The 18,611-nt window shown below is 41.6% G+C and overlaps 1 protein-coding gene across 2 annotated transcripts in view; it reads right to left on the minus strand.

Annotated features, from left to right (window-relative positions):
- MRTFA (myocardin related transcription factor A) overlaps nt 1–18,611 on the minus strand; it is a 48,319-nt gene that overhangs the window by 15,535 nt on the left and 14,173 nt on the right. For both annotated transcript variants that reach the window (XM_063133570.1, XM_063133569.1), the window contains exons 2-4: nt 18,191–18,256; nt 1,883–1,938; nt 490–565 (exon numbers count right to left, since the gene is read on the minus strand). In XM_063133570.1, the coding sequence (XP_062989640.1) occupies nt 490–565; nt 1,883–1,938; nt 18,191–18,256 (198 nt within the window). The remainder of the gene's footprint in view (nt 1–489; nt 566–1,882; nt 1,939–18,190; nt 18,257–18,611) is intronic.

Here is an 18,611-nt window from a genome sequence, read left to right on the forward strand (position 1 = left end):
TGGTCTTAGTTATTAGTTCCATGTTCCTCAAAATCCTTTTTGGATCCTTTATTGCCTGCGTGCATTTCTTTTACTATTTATTTATTATTTTATTTATTAAAATATTTGCATCCTGCCCTATATCATTAGGATCTCAGGGCAGTTTTTGTGAATGTTTGAGTTCCTTTTTGTTTTCCTTGTTTGGGCAAGACTTCCCCAAGAAGGGAGTCTTATTTTCTCTAATACTTTCCTTGATGCTGCTTGTTAACCACAGCGGTGTCCTCTTAGACTTGGTGGTACCTTCTCTAATCTGCGGTATACATTCTAACTCAGTTTTTATTATTGTAGTTTTGTGTGCTGGAGAGATTTGACACCTTGTCTTTCCCTTTTTCCTTGGTAATTTTCAAATGATGTAAAGAATGCGTAAACAAAATAGCTAAATAAGTTGCAATTTTCAAGATCTTTCTAATATGGGATACATTGGTCTTTGTTTACTAACAGGACACTCACCTTCCAAAATGTGCATCCTCACCAACTCTGATCTCTCTGGACGGGATCGGATCTTCCTCTTTAAGTAGTCCTCTGTCTGCAAAACAAACAGAAAATTACATGCTGAACTCTAAGTAAAGTGACAGGACTGAACAAGCAACATACAGGATTTCTCAGTTAAAAAAAGAGCCTTGGATTCTTAAGTACATGTTAAGAGATAACATTCCCTCAGACTCTTACCAGGTTGGAGCAACTTCCCTAGGATTGTTTAGCTTGGAGAAAAGGCGAGTAAGACACGATAGAGCTGTACAAAATTATGCACAATGTGGAGAATGTGGATAGGGAGACATTTTTTCTCCCTCTCCCATAATACTAGAACCCAGGGTCATCCCATGAAGTTAATTGGTGGGAGATGCAGGACAGATAAAAGGAAGTACTTCTTCACACAGTGCATAATTAAACTATGGAATTCACTTCCACAAGATGTTGTGATGGCCGCCAATTTGGATGGCTTTAAAAGGGGGTGGATAAATTCCTGTAGAAGGCTATCAATGGCTACTAGTCCTGTTAGTTATATATTATCGGAGGCGCAATCCTTATGTATACCAGTTGCTTGGGAACATGGGTGGGAGGATGCTGTTGTACTCATGTCCTGCTTTGGGGGGGGGGCAACTGCGTGGCAACTGCGTGAACCCTTTGTCTGATCCAACATTGCTCTTCTTATATTCTAGTCTCACTATTGGAGAATACAGTAGCCAAAGGACTACCTCACCTGCTGTCCCAGTAGGCTGATTCCACAATAACTAACCCTTGAAGGAAATGGGTCACAAAATGTAATACTTATAGTGCTTTTAAAAATATTTATGTTGTGCTAGGGCAAATCAGTCATATCTTGGAACATATGTCTCCAACTGATTTTTGTTCTCTAACAAGTCTGGACTGTTTCACCCAGGCTCTAATTCCACTAACTTCAAACACATTCTAGTTTTAAAACAAGACAACCCTGCAGCCAGTACATTCACTTCTCATCCAGCTCATCAGAGGCCATTTCAGGAAGGAAGTGAAACATCCAAGAACTGCAGCCCAAGACACGGATTGCATTCAGTTGCTTATTTCTCAAGAACTGGAGGTTTTCCACTTAGCTTCTGTGTTTTCAAGCTTTTGGTAAGTAAAGAAAGCAGTAGGCAATGGGGGCAATCAAGCAAATTGCTGAATATCTGAAGGGTGGGAAGTTTCTCTCCATCATGGGTTTTGGGCCTCAAGCAGTAACTCCCTTAATGATGCTATCATGCACATTGCATCACAGGTGGTGTGTAGAATGGAAACACTCAAGATAAAGTGTTTCGAGGAATTTTAGACTGGATCTAAAACAGCATAGGCATATTAATTCTTTAAAAGCTAGCTGGTGGCTTACCCTGGCCCGTTCCAAACTCCTTCTCTGTTCATGAAATGCAGCTGGACTTTTCAGAGCTGTTGGGAAGGTAAGAAAGAGTGAATTACAAGAATTGGTTCCTCACATTTCTAAATATGAACATGCTGCTTAAGAGTCACCGAAGTCAAGGTACAGCGGTGTTAAAGCAACTCCTAAAGCTAATGGGCCAGATCTTCACTGATTTAATCAACATCCTGGGACAATGCCAACCTAAACCATCTGAGAACATAGTCCATTTTCACAGATTGCTAAAGATGTACCATTTTGTTTACATAGATGTGCCATTGCCTAAATTAATGCTGCCTTGAAACCAAATGAAACCAATCCTCCCCCTCAAAGAAGAAAGATTTGGTGTGGAAGTGGTAACTATTCCTACACAGACTAGTTACCCACATGCAGTATTTTGCCAAGAACAGATGAGCCAACCATACCTGCACAACTCATAGCATAGTAAGCATAGGGAGGAACTTTAATTATATTTCTCTTAAGCAAATGGACCCCAACAATGCAGCCTGCTCAGTACTCCAAGCAATAAAAGAGAATAACTAAGTAGTCTATTATCTTTCTCTCATGCCCTAAGGGAAATTCTTCCATATTCTCATAGGATTTGTGTGTGTGTGGAAAAACACTCCTGCTTGTAGTTCTCCCCAATATTGGCACTAAGACAAAGAAAACAATTTCATACTTGACCTCTGAAAATGCCAGAAGGGAACAAGTCTCTTTCTACTTCCCCCACAACATTCTCTTGGAAGGAATTGATATCTGAAAAGGATCACTGATGCAGTACATATTATCAGACTCCATCCAAACTAACCAAACAGGGTACATTTTTCTTGGCTGCATAAAAAGTACATAACAAATGACCCAGAACTGTCAAACAACTCTACCATGTAACTTATGAGACCAAAAGACCATTTTCCAGCATGGCCTTAAGATGTTGTCTAGGTGCAAGTAGCCAAGTATATGAACTGCAGTAACTCATGCTCAGTGACTCTAGAGAAATGGCCTGTCTTTTCCAGCTTTGGTCTTAAAAAAGCTTCTAACTATCATCATGACTGTGAAGAAAGACATAAAAACATACTAGAAGTTATTGATAAAAAATGTAGACCAGTATTTAGATATAGATTTCAGTAGTCTAGATGGCCCTTCATAGGTCTATTTGACATGTTTTCAATACTTGAGCCACCATTCCTACAGATTTCTTCCATCCAACTCTGATTCCATGCCTTGCTTTCCAGCACTGGAGGTGGGATGGAAAACAGCCATAAAAATATTAAGAAGAACATGCTTACAAGCCTGCATAAAATTAAGGACAAAATCACGCAACACTGCATATTAGGCAGAATACACATATTAAATGAGTGTTATTTACTTAATTTAATCTTGCTGTCAAAAAGGAAGTGAGCAGGGAAGTAGTCGCCCACATCCTCTGGAACTACAAAGCACATAAATGGGAGAAGGGCAAAATCACCTCGGCAAACCCCTAGTTCATGCTCCCTTCATGCCTTGTTTCCCTGCAGAAGTACTGAGATTTTGGCAGCAGCAGCCGTTTCCATTAGTGGTGGCTGAGGTGCGTGTGCGCACCCCGCAGTGTTCTGAGATAGCCAATATAGCCCCAGCCCCCAGAAGTTGCCCACCCCAGCCCTAGATTCAGACTGCACATAGCCAGTCTGCACATAGCCTTCACATACCCAGTCTTAAATGAAGCCCTGTGAACAACTTCAGGAATCCGAGCTCAACAGTGATGGATCAGCAAGATGACACACAAAGATAGCTATAGCCCAAGAATGGCCCTAGCTCTTGCCTATATTCTGAAGACTTCCAATATCCTCAACAGAAATTCATTCGAGAAATACAGTCTGATAGCCTTGTTGCTTGAGTAGCGTAAGAAGAAAAACTGCTAAACGACATTTATTCTAATTATAAGTGTAAGATTAAAAAAAAAAGTTTATACTAAAATTTCAATCACATGTTCTTTTTCTTAAGGGTCCAGTGGAGTGACTGAAAACTACTGGACAGTAGATCTAAGTGCTGTTCCAGGCAAAGAAAATGAACAATAAAAATAATTAGACAAACTATATTTTAAGGAAGAGCATAGCTTTTATAGATTTTATGTATTAAAGTCACCTAATGATACTGCTACCCTTGTAGAGAAGAATAACCCAGATTAAACTGTACACATGTTTTGTCTTGACAAAGCCACTAACCAAAGACATTTAGTAGGCATTCATGGGACAGTGAGGATTAATGGAGGTTGACGGGCTGGTTGGCATCTCAAGGTTTTGTTCTAGCACCTGTGTAATTTAATACACTCATAAATGAATGACCTAGGAAGAAGAGCTAATGATATAATGACATTCAGGCAAGAGAGATTAGATACAGTTGGTTCATGTAAGTAAATGACATAGGATGTAGTGAGGCCAGACAACATAACTGGATTTTAGAAGGATTACACAGATTTGTGGATGTTCAATTCATTAGTAGCCATCAACCACCCTGGACAAGGAATGCATCTGCACTGTGAAGGTGTTCCGAATCTTTTGATTGCAAGATGGTACAAATGAATTTTAAAAATTAAGTTGACACTCTTAATTGTATATTTGAATGTATCCGTTAGGTATAAATCTGTTCCCACTTTAGAAAAGTCGACATTAGGGTCTTATATATACCAAAGGCCAGAAACACTGAATCTGTGGGGATTCTTTAGTAGCAAAACTAGATCTTAAATTAAACTCTTTAAGCTGTTAGAGCAGCCTTCCCCAACCAGGAACCCTCTAAATCTGTTGGACTACATCTCCCATGCTTATGCTGGCTGTGGATGATGGGAGTTATAGTCCAATCCATCTGGAGGGCCCCATCTTGGGAAAGGTTATGTTACGGATTCTTCACATCTTAAAGAATTTTCTTCAGGTACTTAACTGGGATTAGGGGAAGCACTTCCTCCAAGCTAATTAGCCACTTTCCTAAAGGCTGCACAATTGACAAAAAGGCAGACAGTAAGCGGTTTAAATGGTCCTGGGGAGGACTGGGATTGGGGGATGTGTGCATCTGCAACTGCAGTTTCTTTCCTCCAATATGGCGTTGGATGAAGGACAGCAAGTGGCAGCCCCTTTTCTTTCAAAGTAAGGAAGTTCTCTCTCTTTTGAATGACACTTTTTGGCATCTCTCTTTCATTTTAAGAATAGCACAGCTACAATTAAGTTTAATCATAAATGTGCTAAACCTACACAACAGTCTCATACAAATAAATTAATGGCTCTGTCACACTCACACAAATTTATAGGAAATTCCATGAAACATGGACATTCATTTCAGGTTTTCATCTCATGTAAATGGCTCTGTCGCATCTAACTAACAGATCTTGCTTCTTCTGGGTTTTTGGTTTCTCTTTCTCTAATAAAAGTCACATGTGCAAAGACACAGGCTGGATAGCACTGCTGTTTTGTGCTTTTGTGGTTGTGGAGCTGGGCTAAGCAAGGCAGAGGAGTAAGTTAAGGCAGAAAGACAATATAACACAGAGAATAGAAACAGGTGATTTTAAAAATCAGAGGAAAACAGCTTTTACATCTTTTTTTAAAAAATGTTAATACTAAGTTTCTCTTAGCTTAGTTATTATTTAACATGGAAATCTGGATATAATCAGGTTTGCCATTCAGTTAATCTCTAAGCTGAATCAATGCCTCTATCAGATATGTTGATTTAAAGGAGGCTTTTCTATCCAAATGAAGAACAAATCTGAACATTTCTCAAATATGAGTTTTCTACACTCTACCCAAACATGGGCATTTCATTTTCACTTGATGAAAGTACATGTTCTAGTCTGCCCAGTAACTGTCAAGCCTTGCTTAGACATATAAGTCATGGGCATTTTATTTGTTTCCTACTTAGTTTTTGTGAGGGCAAAGCTGGGCCAAGAAAGAATGAAACAAAAAAGAGCCCCAATGGAAAGAAACATCTGCCTGTATTCCCATACTTAGGCTGCAATCGTATACTCACTTGCTTGGAGAAAACCCTATTTTTGAGTCAACATATATGGGACTGGGCTGTTAACCTCAAACAGTCATGGGTGCTGGCCATATATGGGAATATTTTAAAGACTGACCCAATTTGCATGTAATGCAAATTCCTGGGTTGTTTAACCAAGAAATTGTCAGGGCTGAGCAGGAGCTTCCCACACACCCATCACTCCAGCTTCCAGTCAACAAATGTTGATGTAACATTATTGTGACATCCAAACCCAGAGAACGTTGGGTTGTTTAGAGGTTAAACAACCCAGGGTTAACCCAACAACTGTACATGGTTTTATTATTGGATTAATTCTGGATTGTTTAACCCCTAAATAAACCAGAGTTTCTGGTTTTGGAGGTCACAATAAATTTGGTTGTTGACTGAAAGAGGATGGGACGAGTGTGAAGGAGGCAGTGGCAATCCCTGGGTTAAACAATCCAGGCATTGCCGTTAAATGTGAACCAGATCAACCCTTCTATAGGTAAAAAGAAAAAGAAAAAGGGGAAGCATGCAAAATATATACAGTGAGATGCAAGCACTGCTTTTAAGTATGAAAGTGTAAATAATACTCAACTTAACATGGTTTGGGGGTCAGAACGCCACCACTTTCAGATAATATATGAAAAGGTTTTAATAGGAAACTTGATTTTAATCAGTGATTTAAATTGGCCTTTTTCTTGCTGGTGACCCTTGAAGCATGGTCAGTCCTCACTGGGCTTTTTGAGGTTCACACCTATTTTAGAGATTTTTTTCCTCAATATTTTTTGCACTTCTCCAAACCTTGAGGTTACCCCAAGCCTGTGAAAAGCCTTCCTTTTGTTCATGGATGGTGCTATTTTGGCTACATAAGGATTGATATTCAGAAAGCTCACTAATAGTGAACTCAGATCCAGAGGGAGAGGCAGTTAACCACCACCACCACCTCCTCCTCTTCCTCCTCATTATTATTATGCTCAAATGGCTGTCACAACCCTGTGACTCAAAACAACAGACATTGTTTACACCTGATTTCTGGTGGTGGAAGTACTGAGTGCCAAACAGTCTTACTGCCAAACAGTTGGGCTTTACCTGAATAACTGACTGTGAAAAGTGTTTTAGTTGTCTAATAAAAGGCTTGAACTGCAAAAGGTCTTTTTTTTGCCCTCAAGAATTCCACTTCATGTTGCTTTGGTGAACAGGCACCATTTCTGAAAGCATGTTTAGTTTGACTGCCTCTCTTGTTCCAAGAAGTGCTAAGGCCAGCTCCAGGTGAGACCTGACACCATCACATTTTCCACACATCCCTCCTCTTTTGTAACTTTCTGTCTGATGAAGAGATCTGGAGATCTCAAAAGCCTGCACGTTTTCTGTGACCATCTGATGGCCTTTTGGTTGGTATTAGTTTCCAATGTAAGACTGCACTCTTATTTAAGAATCGAAGTGCACTGGATTCCAAAGAACCAATATGCTCCAAGGAGGAAATCAACATATCTTGACTCAACACTTTGAAAGCAGTCTACATAAAGCTATTTTGCAAAAAAATAGGTCAAATACAACATGGGAAATATTCAGCTGTAGCTTCAGATTCGCATTACAGATAATCCAATCAAAGGTGATGTTACTAGTCAAGGATGATGAGCATGCAAGCACACATCCAGGTAATAGTATTTGTCATAATTCAGGCAGAAGATGATATTAACAGCCATTGTACTGATATCCAGATTGTCAAAATTACAATCAGTAAAGACAGACCTGTCCCTTCACTATTTTAAAAGCTAAGAACATTTGCTACAATGCAGAGGGGGTTCACTGAATGGACAGTTCACACATCATGATAAGCCCCCCTGAAAACAAGCCACAGTAGGTTGCTCCTTAGCTCACTAGCCCATGCTACTCCCAACAGACGACTGAGCACTCTACTGCTTGCCGCAGCATAATTCCCCTCCTGCTCCGCCTTTGTGGCACAACCCTTCACGTATCCTTGTCCTTATGGAGGGTAACATTTCTGGCTTCCTGCCCCACTGATTGTTACCACTTTTCTGCACAATTTTTCCATTCACAACCTTCCCCCGCCCCCCAGTGCTTCAGAAGGGCACAACTAGACAGCAGAGGCCACCAGTGAGGGAGGAAGCAGCACCCAGGCACCTCTCCACCGTGCCTGGGTCCAGCTCCAGCTGAGAGCCCCCTCCCTCCTGCTACCAACTGTCACTGCAGAGGCCACCAGTGAGGGAGGAAGCAGCAGCCAGGCACCTCTCCACCATGCCTGGGTCCAGCTCCAGCTGAGAGCCCCCTCCCTCCTGCTGCCAACTGTCTCTGCAGAGGCCACCAGTGAGGGAGGAAGCAGCAGCCAGGCACCTCTCCACCGTGCCTGGGTCCAGCTCCAGCTGAGAGCCCCCTCCCTCCTGCTACCAACTGTCACTGCAGAGGCCACCAGTGAGGGAGGAAGCAGCAGCCAGGCACCTCTCCACCGTGCCTGGGTCCAGCTCCAGCTGAGAGCCCCCTCCCTCCTGCTACCAACTGTCACTGCAGAGGCCACCAGTGAGGGAGGAAGCAGCAGCCAGGCACCTCTCCACCATGCCTGGGTCCAGCTCCAGCTGAGAGCCCCCTCCCTCCTGCTACCAACTGTCACTGCAGAGGCCACCAGTGAGGGAGGAAGCAGCACCCAGGCACCTCTCCACCGTGCCTAGGTCCAGCTCCAGCTGAGAGCCCCCTCCCTCCTGCTACCAACTGTCACTGCAGAGGCCACCAGTGAGGGAGGAAGCAGCAGCCAGGCACCTCTCCACCATGCCTGGGTCCAGCTCCAGCTGAGAGCCCCCTCCCTCCTGCTGCCAACTGTCTCTGCAGAGGCCACCAGTGAGGGAGGAAGCAGCAGCCAGGCACCTCTCCACCGTGCCTGGGTCCAGCTCCAGCTGAGAGCCCCCTCCCTCCTGCTGCCAACTGTCTCTGCAGAGGCCACCAGTGAGGGAGGAAGCAGCAGCCAGGCACCTCTCCACCGTGCCTGGGTCCAGCTCCAGCTGAGAGCCCCCTCCCTCCTGCTACCAACTGTCACTGCAGAGGCCACCAGTGAGGGAGGAAGCAGCAGCCAGGCACCTCTCCACCGTGCCTGGGTCCAGCTCCAGCTGAGAGCCCCCTCCCTCCTGCTGCCAACTGTCTCTGCAGAGGCCACCAGTGAGGGAGGAAGCAGCAGCCAGGCACCTCTCCACCGTGCCTGGGTCCAGCTCCAGCTGAGAGCCCCCTCCCTCCTGCTGCCAACTGTCTCTGCAGAGGCCACCAGTGAGGGAGGAAGCAGCAGCCAGGCACCTCTCCACCGTGCCTGGGTCCAGCTCCAGCTGAGAGCCCCCTCCCTCCTGCTGCCAACTGTCTCTGCAGAGGCCACCAGTGAGGGAGGAAGCAGCAGCCAGGCACCTCTCCACCGTGCCTGGGTCCAGGTCCAGCTGAGAGTCTCCTCCCTCCTGCTGTCACCTGTAACTGCTGAACTTTCCAACTAAGATTGTAGTGCCTGAATTTCCTTTCCTTTCCCCCCTCCTCCTCCTCCCTCCCAATCCCCTTTCCTTTTGTGTCATGTCTTTTAGATTGTAAGCCTGTGGGCAGGGACTGTCAAGAAATACTTTTGTAAGCCGCCGTGAGAGCCTTTTTTGGCTGAATGGCGGCATAAAAATCCTTAAATAAATAAAAATAAAATAAACTAGATCCTTTTTTACTTCTGTCATTCACAAGAGCACAATTGCACACATTTGCCTGTCCACTATTTGCTTTCTTCAGCAGTAGGGCTGGATACCCCCCTTGTCAATTTCCTCCTCCACTTCAGCCCTTCCCTTGACCCCAAGCTCCAAAGTGGCAGCTGAATGGACAGAGCTATTGGGGCAGGCCAGAGTATAGCTGTACTTTGTGCAAAAATGGGTATATATACATCTGTCATTCACAACCTCTCCCTGCAAATGTTGGTATGTATGGAGCTGAGATACAGTGATTAAACCAAGAAGTACCAGAGGATTTCACAGGAGAAGACTAGTACTAAAACACATTTTGTGTTAAAGGTCCCTCCACCCCAGACACAGCCTATAACAATGGAAACACTCAATATACTGAGTGTGGCATACATCATTCTTCAGGATAGCTATGCAATTCATATTTAAAGCAAAACTAAGATATTTCTCCTCTATTACCCAAATGGTGAGGGAAAGGAAAGAAGCAGGCCAGAGAAAACTTCCCTTTGCAGATTAAAAATTATGAAAACAGCCAATCCCAATAGTCAGTATTAATAACTTTTGCTAATTATTTGTTAGCTCTTGAAACACACACAGGGTAAGTTCACACATAATGCTAAACCATGAGTTCCTTCTCTACAGCAACTGCAAGTAGGAAATTGGAACCTCCACAGCAACTGCAAGTAGGACATTAGAAGTATAATCTGAACTCCAATCTGTAGTTAATCTTAAATACTGTTGGTGCAAACAAGCCAGCTTCATGAACCATGGTTTGAAGCTGGCTTGTTTCCACTAACCATAGTTAAGATTAACCACAGTTTGTTTGGTTCGGATAATACAAGCTGCAGTTATTCAAGAATGCCAACAAGACGTTTATGTCCTCATAAAACTTAACCATGATTCAGCATGTGAACCTGCTCACAAAATTTAGTTGAAAGTATGACCAAACAAATACTGGCAGCTATGGGAACAAATGGATTGATATATACTCAACTTGTAGATAGCACATTTGGTAAAATTTCAAGAGTTGGAAGACCTATTGATGGTTATGTGGTTCTGCAGACATTTAGGTAGAATGAAGTGCTGCATTCTGGTCACTGCACCAAGTTAGATGGGCTCTGCACAGTCGCAGTACACCATTTCAATATGTTTAATATTACTAGTTTATAACTTTCATGTTATCCAACAGTAAATTGGTCACAAACACTCATAAGGAAATCATTTGCAACCATTCTTGTGTAACTCAAGGCAAAACACCAATTCTAAATAGGCTACAATGTACCATTTACTCTTTCTCCAGTATATTTACTCTCCACTCACCTATCCTAAGAGAGAATAATATTAAGTGGTTATCATTCTCTTAAAGATGCAACTTTACAACAGCTCTTCATAGTTAAGTCATCTCAAAATAGATTCTTTCCTGCTACATTGGTTTTATTACATCTATCCCACAAAACAGAAGCTTGCTTGATGGAAAAAGGATAGGCACAGATGATTCTAAACTACATTAGCAAGACGAAGCCACAGCAAGCCCTGGGATTGTGTACTCTCCTGTCCCAACTCCTCCCCCAGCATGATCAGGAGGAGATTGAAACCTTCAATTTTAGATTAACTGCAATTTAGCATGTGGGGCTCCATCCAAAGACACAGAAGCAGACTTCCACTCATGCCATGGAAGCAGATTTGCGGTGGGAGGGAGCACATGGTGGAGGGGGAATCCATTCCACTAATGCTGTCAGTTCTGTTGCTGATGAACACCATTGCATAAAACCTGTTCTCCAAAATCAAAACTGTGTTTAATCTTCAAACAAGCCATTTTGGTAAACTATGACACTGACTTGCTTCAACGAGCAATATTTAGGATTAACCAGTCTGTCCAGGTTTGGTTATCAGAACAAATTTCCAAAAGTTCACCTTACAGCTGCACCAGAAGAGGCGGGAAGGAGGGCAGAGCTCATGAGCCCAAGGTTAACTCTGGCTCATTCATGTAACACTAAACTATAGTTTAGCATTACATCCAAACAAGATCATTATTTATATAAGTGAATACGGAGGCACCCACACTGGTAAAGTGCAGAAATATTGTCTCTCACAGAGATCCTGGGGACTAATAGAAGTGACATTGTCGGAAGTGGGGCATATTATTCTCTTTGACTTGGACTATATTTCCTGAATTCTACTAACCTGCGCATTTATTGCAATGACATTGTTCATACAACACAACAAGCCAGGGTACACTTTGTGAATGGGTTGAGTATGGATTGTTATTGTTGAATTGTGGGTTGTTGTATTGTGTAAACCTAGCTGTACTAACAAACTATGGTTTAATCACAAACAACCCACAGTTCAAAACCCAACAACAAACCATAGGTTTGCTTCATGAAAGAAAGGTAGTAAACTGGTATCAGGGGCAGTAAGCCTATCTATACCAGTTGCTGGGGAGCATGGGTGAGAGGGTGCTGTTGCACTCATGTCCTACTTGTGGTTGGCCACTGTGTGAACAGAATACTGAACTAGATGGACGTTTGGTCTGATTCAGCAAGACTCTTATGTTCTTATAAATAAAACTAGAGATGGCAAATGAAAAACCCTTCTTAATTCCTGTTGACAAACAGGACTCCATCAATGCCATTCCTATATTGATCACAGAGAGGCACTTCAGAACAGAACAAAGAACCAATGGTAGGGCTATATCAGCAAAACTGCCATCTTCAAGGTGCTTGTCTCACAACAAGGAAAGAGGCTAAGGTCTATGTAAAGCACTAACCACAAGATCACTGAGCTTGCTCAGGCTATATTTTCACAATCAATTTCTGTGGATTTCCTTCCTGCCTGGTGGTTTGGAAGTGTTGACAGTATCCAATAACCTGCAGAACGCACAGTGGAAGAGTTCATCAGAGCTGACTGTTTTTAACTGGGCCCAGGAGAGGTGTCTCCTGTGGTTTTACCTCCGAATTTTATTAAACATGCCCTACGAGACCACCATTTCTGCTCTGGAAGATAACTGTATTTTGAAGTATGTCAGGATACAAATAACCTCACCCTTAGCCTTACATATAGAAGTACAACTGTTGAGGATGCCATTAGGCCTAATAACTTTTGCTTAAGATGTAGTGCTTGTGATGGATTCTCTTTGAGATGTTTGCATAGACACACTATTTACTCTTTCTTTCTCCTGGAACAAACTTTTGTAAACTTGAATCCAATACAATCTCAATAAAGGCTGTTGTCTGGGTAGGCCCTGGATGAGTCTTTTTCTGAAAAATTAGGAAGTCTGATTTTAAAGAGCAGAGATATCAAGTAACAACAGCACGCATGAAGCATGAGCTGAATTTTTAAAAAATGTATCAAGGAAATGTTCCCAAGCTAGAGAGTTCCAATATCTGCTTTATTTCACATTAAAAACTCTCAAATGGCTAGTAATGTTGCACAAGTTTCTATTTGGTGGCCTATATGATACATTATTATATTCCTCAAAATAATGCATTTAGCTTTATTTCCTTTATTGCATATCCCACCCTTCCTCTAAAGAACTCAAGGCAAGGTACACTGCGCACGTGCACATACAAAGTATATACTTACAACAATCCTGTGAGGTCGGTTAGGCTGAGAGATTGTGATCTTGGGTCAGTCACCTCAGTGAGTTTGATGGCTGACTGAGATATGATCTTGCTCAACACTCTAACCCTGATGCCACACTGGTTCTCAATCAAATTTATATGAAACTGTCCAGATATGTAAACAAGCATCAAGAAATCCACTTGCGAGGGACAAGATGTCTCCCTAACAAACCAACCCACACATTGCCACTGACTTCATTTTTGTTTCAGTTTGGAGAAGATTAGAAACAGCAGGAGCCTCTCCTAATGTTTCTTAAGCAAACCCCAGAGCGAATGAGAGAGGACTCCACCTTTTCCTCAAACCTTCTGCATTTGCCAGCAGGCTCAAGAGAAAGGCAAACATTCTTTCTCTAGCACTGAGGGTTGGAGAAGGTAACAGAGTGGGAGAGACTCCCACTGTTCCTGATCATCTCCAAACTGTACCACAAAAGAGAGAAAATTCCTGCTTAGAGGTCTTCTGCATGCATCAGACAGCGAGAGAGAGAGAGAGAGAGAGAGAGAGAGAGAGAGAGAGGGATCTGGTTCACAAGTCCCAACACAAATTAGAGAAACCCTTGACTCTCCCCCAAGTTCCCTGTGTGTGATTGTGAAGATCTGAGGCCTGCAGAAGTAAAGTAAAAAGGTCAGGCCTTAGAGGCTTGGGTTCTTTTTCTGTTTGGAGGAGGTATCCCTGAGTGGAGTAGTTTCATTTCTCCGGTTAAGATTAATTTCCCTGGATAAGTTTCATTTCTCCAGTTAAATTTCATTTCTTCAAGACTGAAACAGTACTTTCTGTTTTGAGGGAATAGGGTATAAAAGAGTGAGAGAGCCAGCTAGGGGAGAGTCAGAAGAAGAAGGAAGAAGCAATCTGCAGAACTCTAGGTGCAGCTTAGGGTAAAATAATTTGTGTTCTTGCAACTTTTATTGTCTTTTAATGCCTTTTGTAATACTCAACTCTATTAACTAAATACCTTTAGTTGTTATTGTAATTCGCTTGTTTTGCTTGTAATGTGCTTGTTTAATATATTAGTAAAGTGTTGTGTTAAACCTAAAGTGTCTGGTGTGCCTATCCCATGTTTACAGCCTAAACCCCACCCTACTGAGAAGGGGAAGGCAAAAGAAGGAAGGTGGGACTCTTATGGAAGCCTTAAAGGGTTGCACAAAGGGTCCAGGACACGAAAGGAACCTGGCAGTGACAGACTAAACTGCCCATTAGGGCCAACGCATTAAAATAACAAGGCAAGACACTAGATCTCATAATATAAGATTTAATCCCCTTCCTTCTCATTCTGATACTTAAAAATTGATTGATTATCTTATGCTTGTTTTGTTTAAAGAATTTACAGAAGACATGCCCGGCAGGTACAACCAAGACACCTCTCAAAAGTAAGATCAAGGAGCGCCATAAGACATACCTGAACATTTTCACATTGAATGTGCACAGGGGCAAAGATGAAGAAAACCCTGGCCTTTTCTGACCTCAGAGTAGATCCCATCCTATACTCAGAAAAGCAAAGCTGCCTTGTTTCTGAGCTTTCTATAATCACAAATATGCTATAACAGCAAATATGAATTAGGATCATGCCAGCTTTCACCATTAAAATGGAAATTATAATTTTAAAAAGAGTTTTTTAATTTCATGTTTGGTATTCCAGTCACTACATGCCAGATTGTAAATAGTAAATTCTCTGGATTTCATCATACTGTAGACTGGGTCGGGCAGGAGATAGATATCCAGATGTTTTAGACTTCAACTCCCAAAAGCCCCTGACAGCATAGTCCATGGTCTGGAGTGCTGTTAGCTGGAACTCCAAAATATCTGGAGTTCTACCTTCCACCCACCCCTGCACTAAATGTCATATTTAGACATTGAATGCAAGATGGAGCTATGCAAACATAGGGTTGTTCAGCTCTCCATAGTTCCCATTGGAACAAAGTAAAATGGTTTCAATCTGGGATGCAACTGAGAGCAGCGAAACCTGCCCCTCATCCCAGTTACTGAGATCACCAGGACAGGCTAGGCCACCACCTCAATGATGCCATTGAGTTCTTTTACATTTCCCCCATAAAGTTCTTTTACATTTTTCCCGTAAAACTGAATGGCTCCTATTCAGGCTCCTGTGGAAAAATAAGGCATTGCACCAGCCTTGAAAACAGACAGCCTGGCCTCCATTCCCGATGGCCCAAAGGGAATGCAATATATATCAGTGCACAGCACTCCCAACATTCCTTCCCCCACATGAACACTGCACCCACCTTAATGATGGGAATTTAATTAGTAATTGATTTAAACAACAACAAGAAAAACAACAGAGTATGGAGCCCCTTATAGCTTAGCATACACTCTGAATCACAACATACTAAAAATGAAATATAGGCTGCCCTTCCCATGTATCTATAGGTAAAGAAAAAGAAAAACCTGTCAAAATCCATCCAACAATGAAAGGAAGAGTACAAATAATAAGGGCTGAAACTTAAGTTCACTGATCAACCAATATAATTAAGGTTTTATCAACTCCCACTCAGTCATAACTGGGGGCCAGTCACACAATTAATATAAATATAATTCAGGGTTTTTCCCCCTAGAAAATATGCTTGATTATTTGTGGCATTCATTATTCTAAATCTAGAATTTATTAATATGCAAATTTAAATGCTTAATTAATAGACTATAGCTGATGTTTAAATGATTAAAACTTCTTTAAGCAACAGCCCCACAAATAGGACATGAGGATAACTGTAGAGAATGAGCATGACTTGAGCCTAGCTATACCCTGAAAATCTGGAAAATGGGTATGCCCCCAAAAGTGGGCAATTAAATAATAAATTTTACCATCCTGCAGACATTTACAAATATTGTCATTATGCTTTATTTTACTATCCATTCTGTATGACAGGATTCTTGGGGGGGCCCTGCAACAGAGGAGCAACAAGTTCACCAATTTGCTTGTCAAAATACTATGTTCGTAATTACTGAAAACTTGGGTTCTCAAGTAGTCAAGTTTTATATTAGATTTTTGCCTCTAAGGCACCATTAAACATACGTAAGTGTTCTTACATGTATTACTTCTAGTGTCTTTGCTCTGCAAGCAAAGCAGGACAGTGTGCACTCAGAAATCAATTTAAAGTTTCCATAACTCTTTTCTGGACCATCAAAACTCCAATGTTAGGTGGTAAAACAGCTTTGATAGCTATTGACATCAAATACACAATATCATTACAATTTCAAAAAACTGAGGATATTTCTTTCAAAATATTGGATTTTCAAAGTGCTGAATACTTATCTCCAGGCACGATAACTTCAAAATGACACTTCAAAAAGTATTTGAGAACCTGATTTCAAAATAGTCATGCAGGAGGAGGGCCCACCTGGAAAGCAGACATTCACATCCAATTGTTCCTACTTCCACTACGGTTGACAGCATAAGGTGCTGAACAGGCAAACAGAGATCCATGCAACAATTTTATTTTTTTAATCTAGCAAATTTATGAATATGCTCTATAAAAATATCTGCTTGAACAGAAGGAATAGAAGACAGAATAATTTACTTAGGCAGAGATGAAAGATTTGGGAGAAAGAAAGCACCTCCCACCTCATCCATCTGCCTCTTTACTTGCTTTTCAGCTTTCAAAGAGCCAGGAGTACAAGTACAGCCATGTACTTACAACCAAACAAATGGACAAGTGTGTATCGGTCAGTTTCCCATAGGTCTGATTGACACATACTGTGAACCCTTGGTTTATTTAAACATTAGTTTATTGCCCTGACCAGGGTTTGTCTGACAGATTATCGAAAAATGTAGTTTGTTTTCTCAGTCCCTCGGTTGTTTGCTTCTCTCTTCCTGCATTCGCTCCCTCCCTGTATCCCAAATGCCTTTGCAGCACTGCAGTACAAGCACCTAAAAGAACCTCAGTGTTTTTTACCCACTGCCTCTGCAACCAGGCAAAGCAAACTCATTAACAGGTCTGGGTTCATACATAACAACAACCTATAGAACAACCCAAAATTCACAAGCCAACAACAAACCATGGGTTCTCTTCATGAGTTGTTTGTGGTTAATAAGCCATAGTTCTGGGTTCAGACATGACAACTCATGATTCAACCAACTACAGTTAATTAAACTATGGTTTGACGTTACATGCAAACCATGTCATAAAGTCCCAGTTGTTAGTGCAACGGCTAGGCCTGGTAAAATAAAATGTTAATATTTCTGTGTACCACTTATAACGAGAAGTAGTAAGAAAATCCTTCTAAACCATAATGAGAAGTCTAGTACTCTCACTGCAAAAAGCAACAAGGTAAGGGCGTACTAAGAAACTGATTGCTCAATTTTTAGCTCGGTTAACACACTTTGTGAAGGCTTCAAGGCAAATAAAAAGAATATGAAAATAATATGTCTGTTTTCCTATTTGCCCTTGCATTATTTCTGCCAGTGCATATGTTCTGTTTAGGCCAATTTCTATAAAAAAAATTACATATATGAACAAGTTATTTTAAAGCATTCCTTAGCATTACATATATTTATTTTACGATCTTCATTACTAACATCTGATGAACTGCTGTAACATTTGTTACCATGCAATATTACCTACTGTCTACCACTTTTGGTGCAGAAAATTTGTTTTGTTGCCTGGACATTTTTTCCAGTCAAAGTATTATTAAGCATATGTGCAGACAAGCTCCCTTCTCAAATACACCAGAAGTGTGCTCAAGGCAGGAAGCCTGCTGAGAAAATGATCACCATGAACTCAGTATTTCAGACCTTTCTAGCAAGGCAAGAGCCTCCCTTAAGTTCTTTTTACTTCTAAAAAGCAGCTTCTAGTGTATCAATCCTAGGAATTAAAAATGGCTTTATTGGCACAGGGTCCCCACAATCTACACGGAGACTGAAGTGGAATGGAGCTTTCAAAGGGAAGACATTTCAAAGCTCTCTCTCATCTAAATAAAGGTACTCTGCATTCAAAGAGGAAGTATAATTTAAATAAGTCATACTTACGAGGCATGATCCCTTGGCTAACCAGCTCCTCACGTGTCCGTCGCTGCTGGAGCTTCAACTGCAACACTGCAATGAGGCAGACAAAGAAATTAGTGGAGAACTGGGTACTGTGACATGCCACATTTTCAACTTAATTTTATTTTCTTCTAGCTCCAGAACATTATTGAGGAGAGAAGCCCTGTCATCTCCACCCAACTCTAACTCTTGCAATTGCAGAAGTAGCCTCAAGCCCCAAAGTTTCCGTATTCTGCTGCAGACAGCGGGGAAAGGAAGTTACAAAGCATTTTAGGTTGATAAAAATCCAAAAATATGAGAACAGGGCCTGTTGCTCAAGAACTCCTAGATCACCAAACCCCATTGCAAATCATAAAAATGTAGAAACAAGAAGAGACTACACAAACTGATACTGATCAAGTAGGAT

Source organism: Elgaria multicarinata, chromosome 9 (genome assembly GCF_023053635.1).
Source record: "Elgaria multicarinata webbii isolate HBS135686 ecotype San Diego chromosome 9, rElgMul1.1.pri, whole genome shotgun sequence".
Lineage (NCBI taxonomy): Eukaryota > Metazoa > Chordata > Lepidosauria > Squamata > Anguidae > Elgaria > Elgaria multicarinata.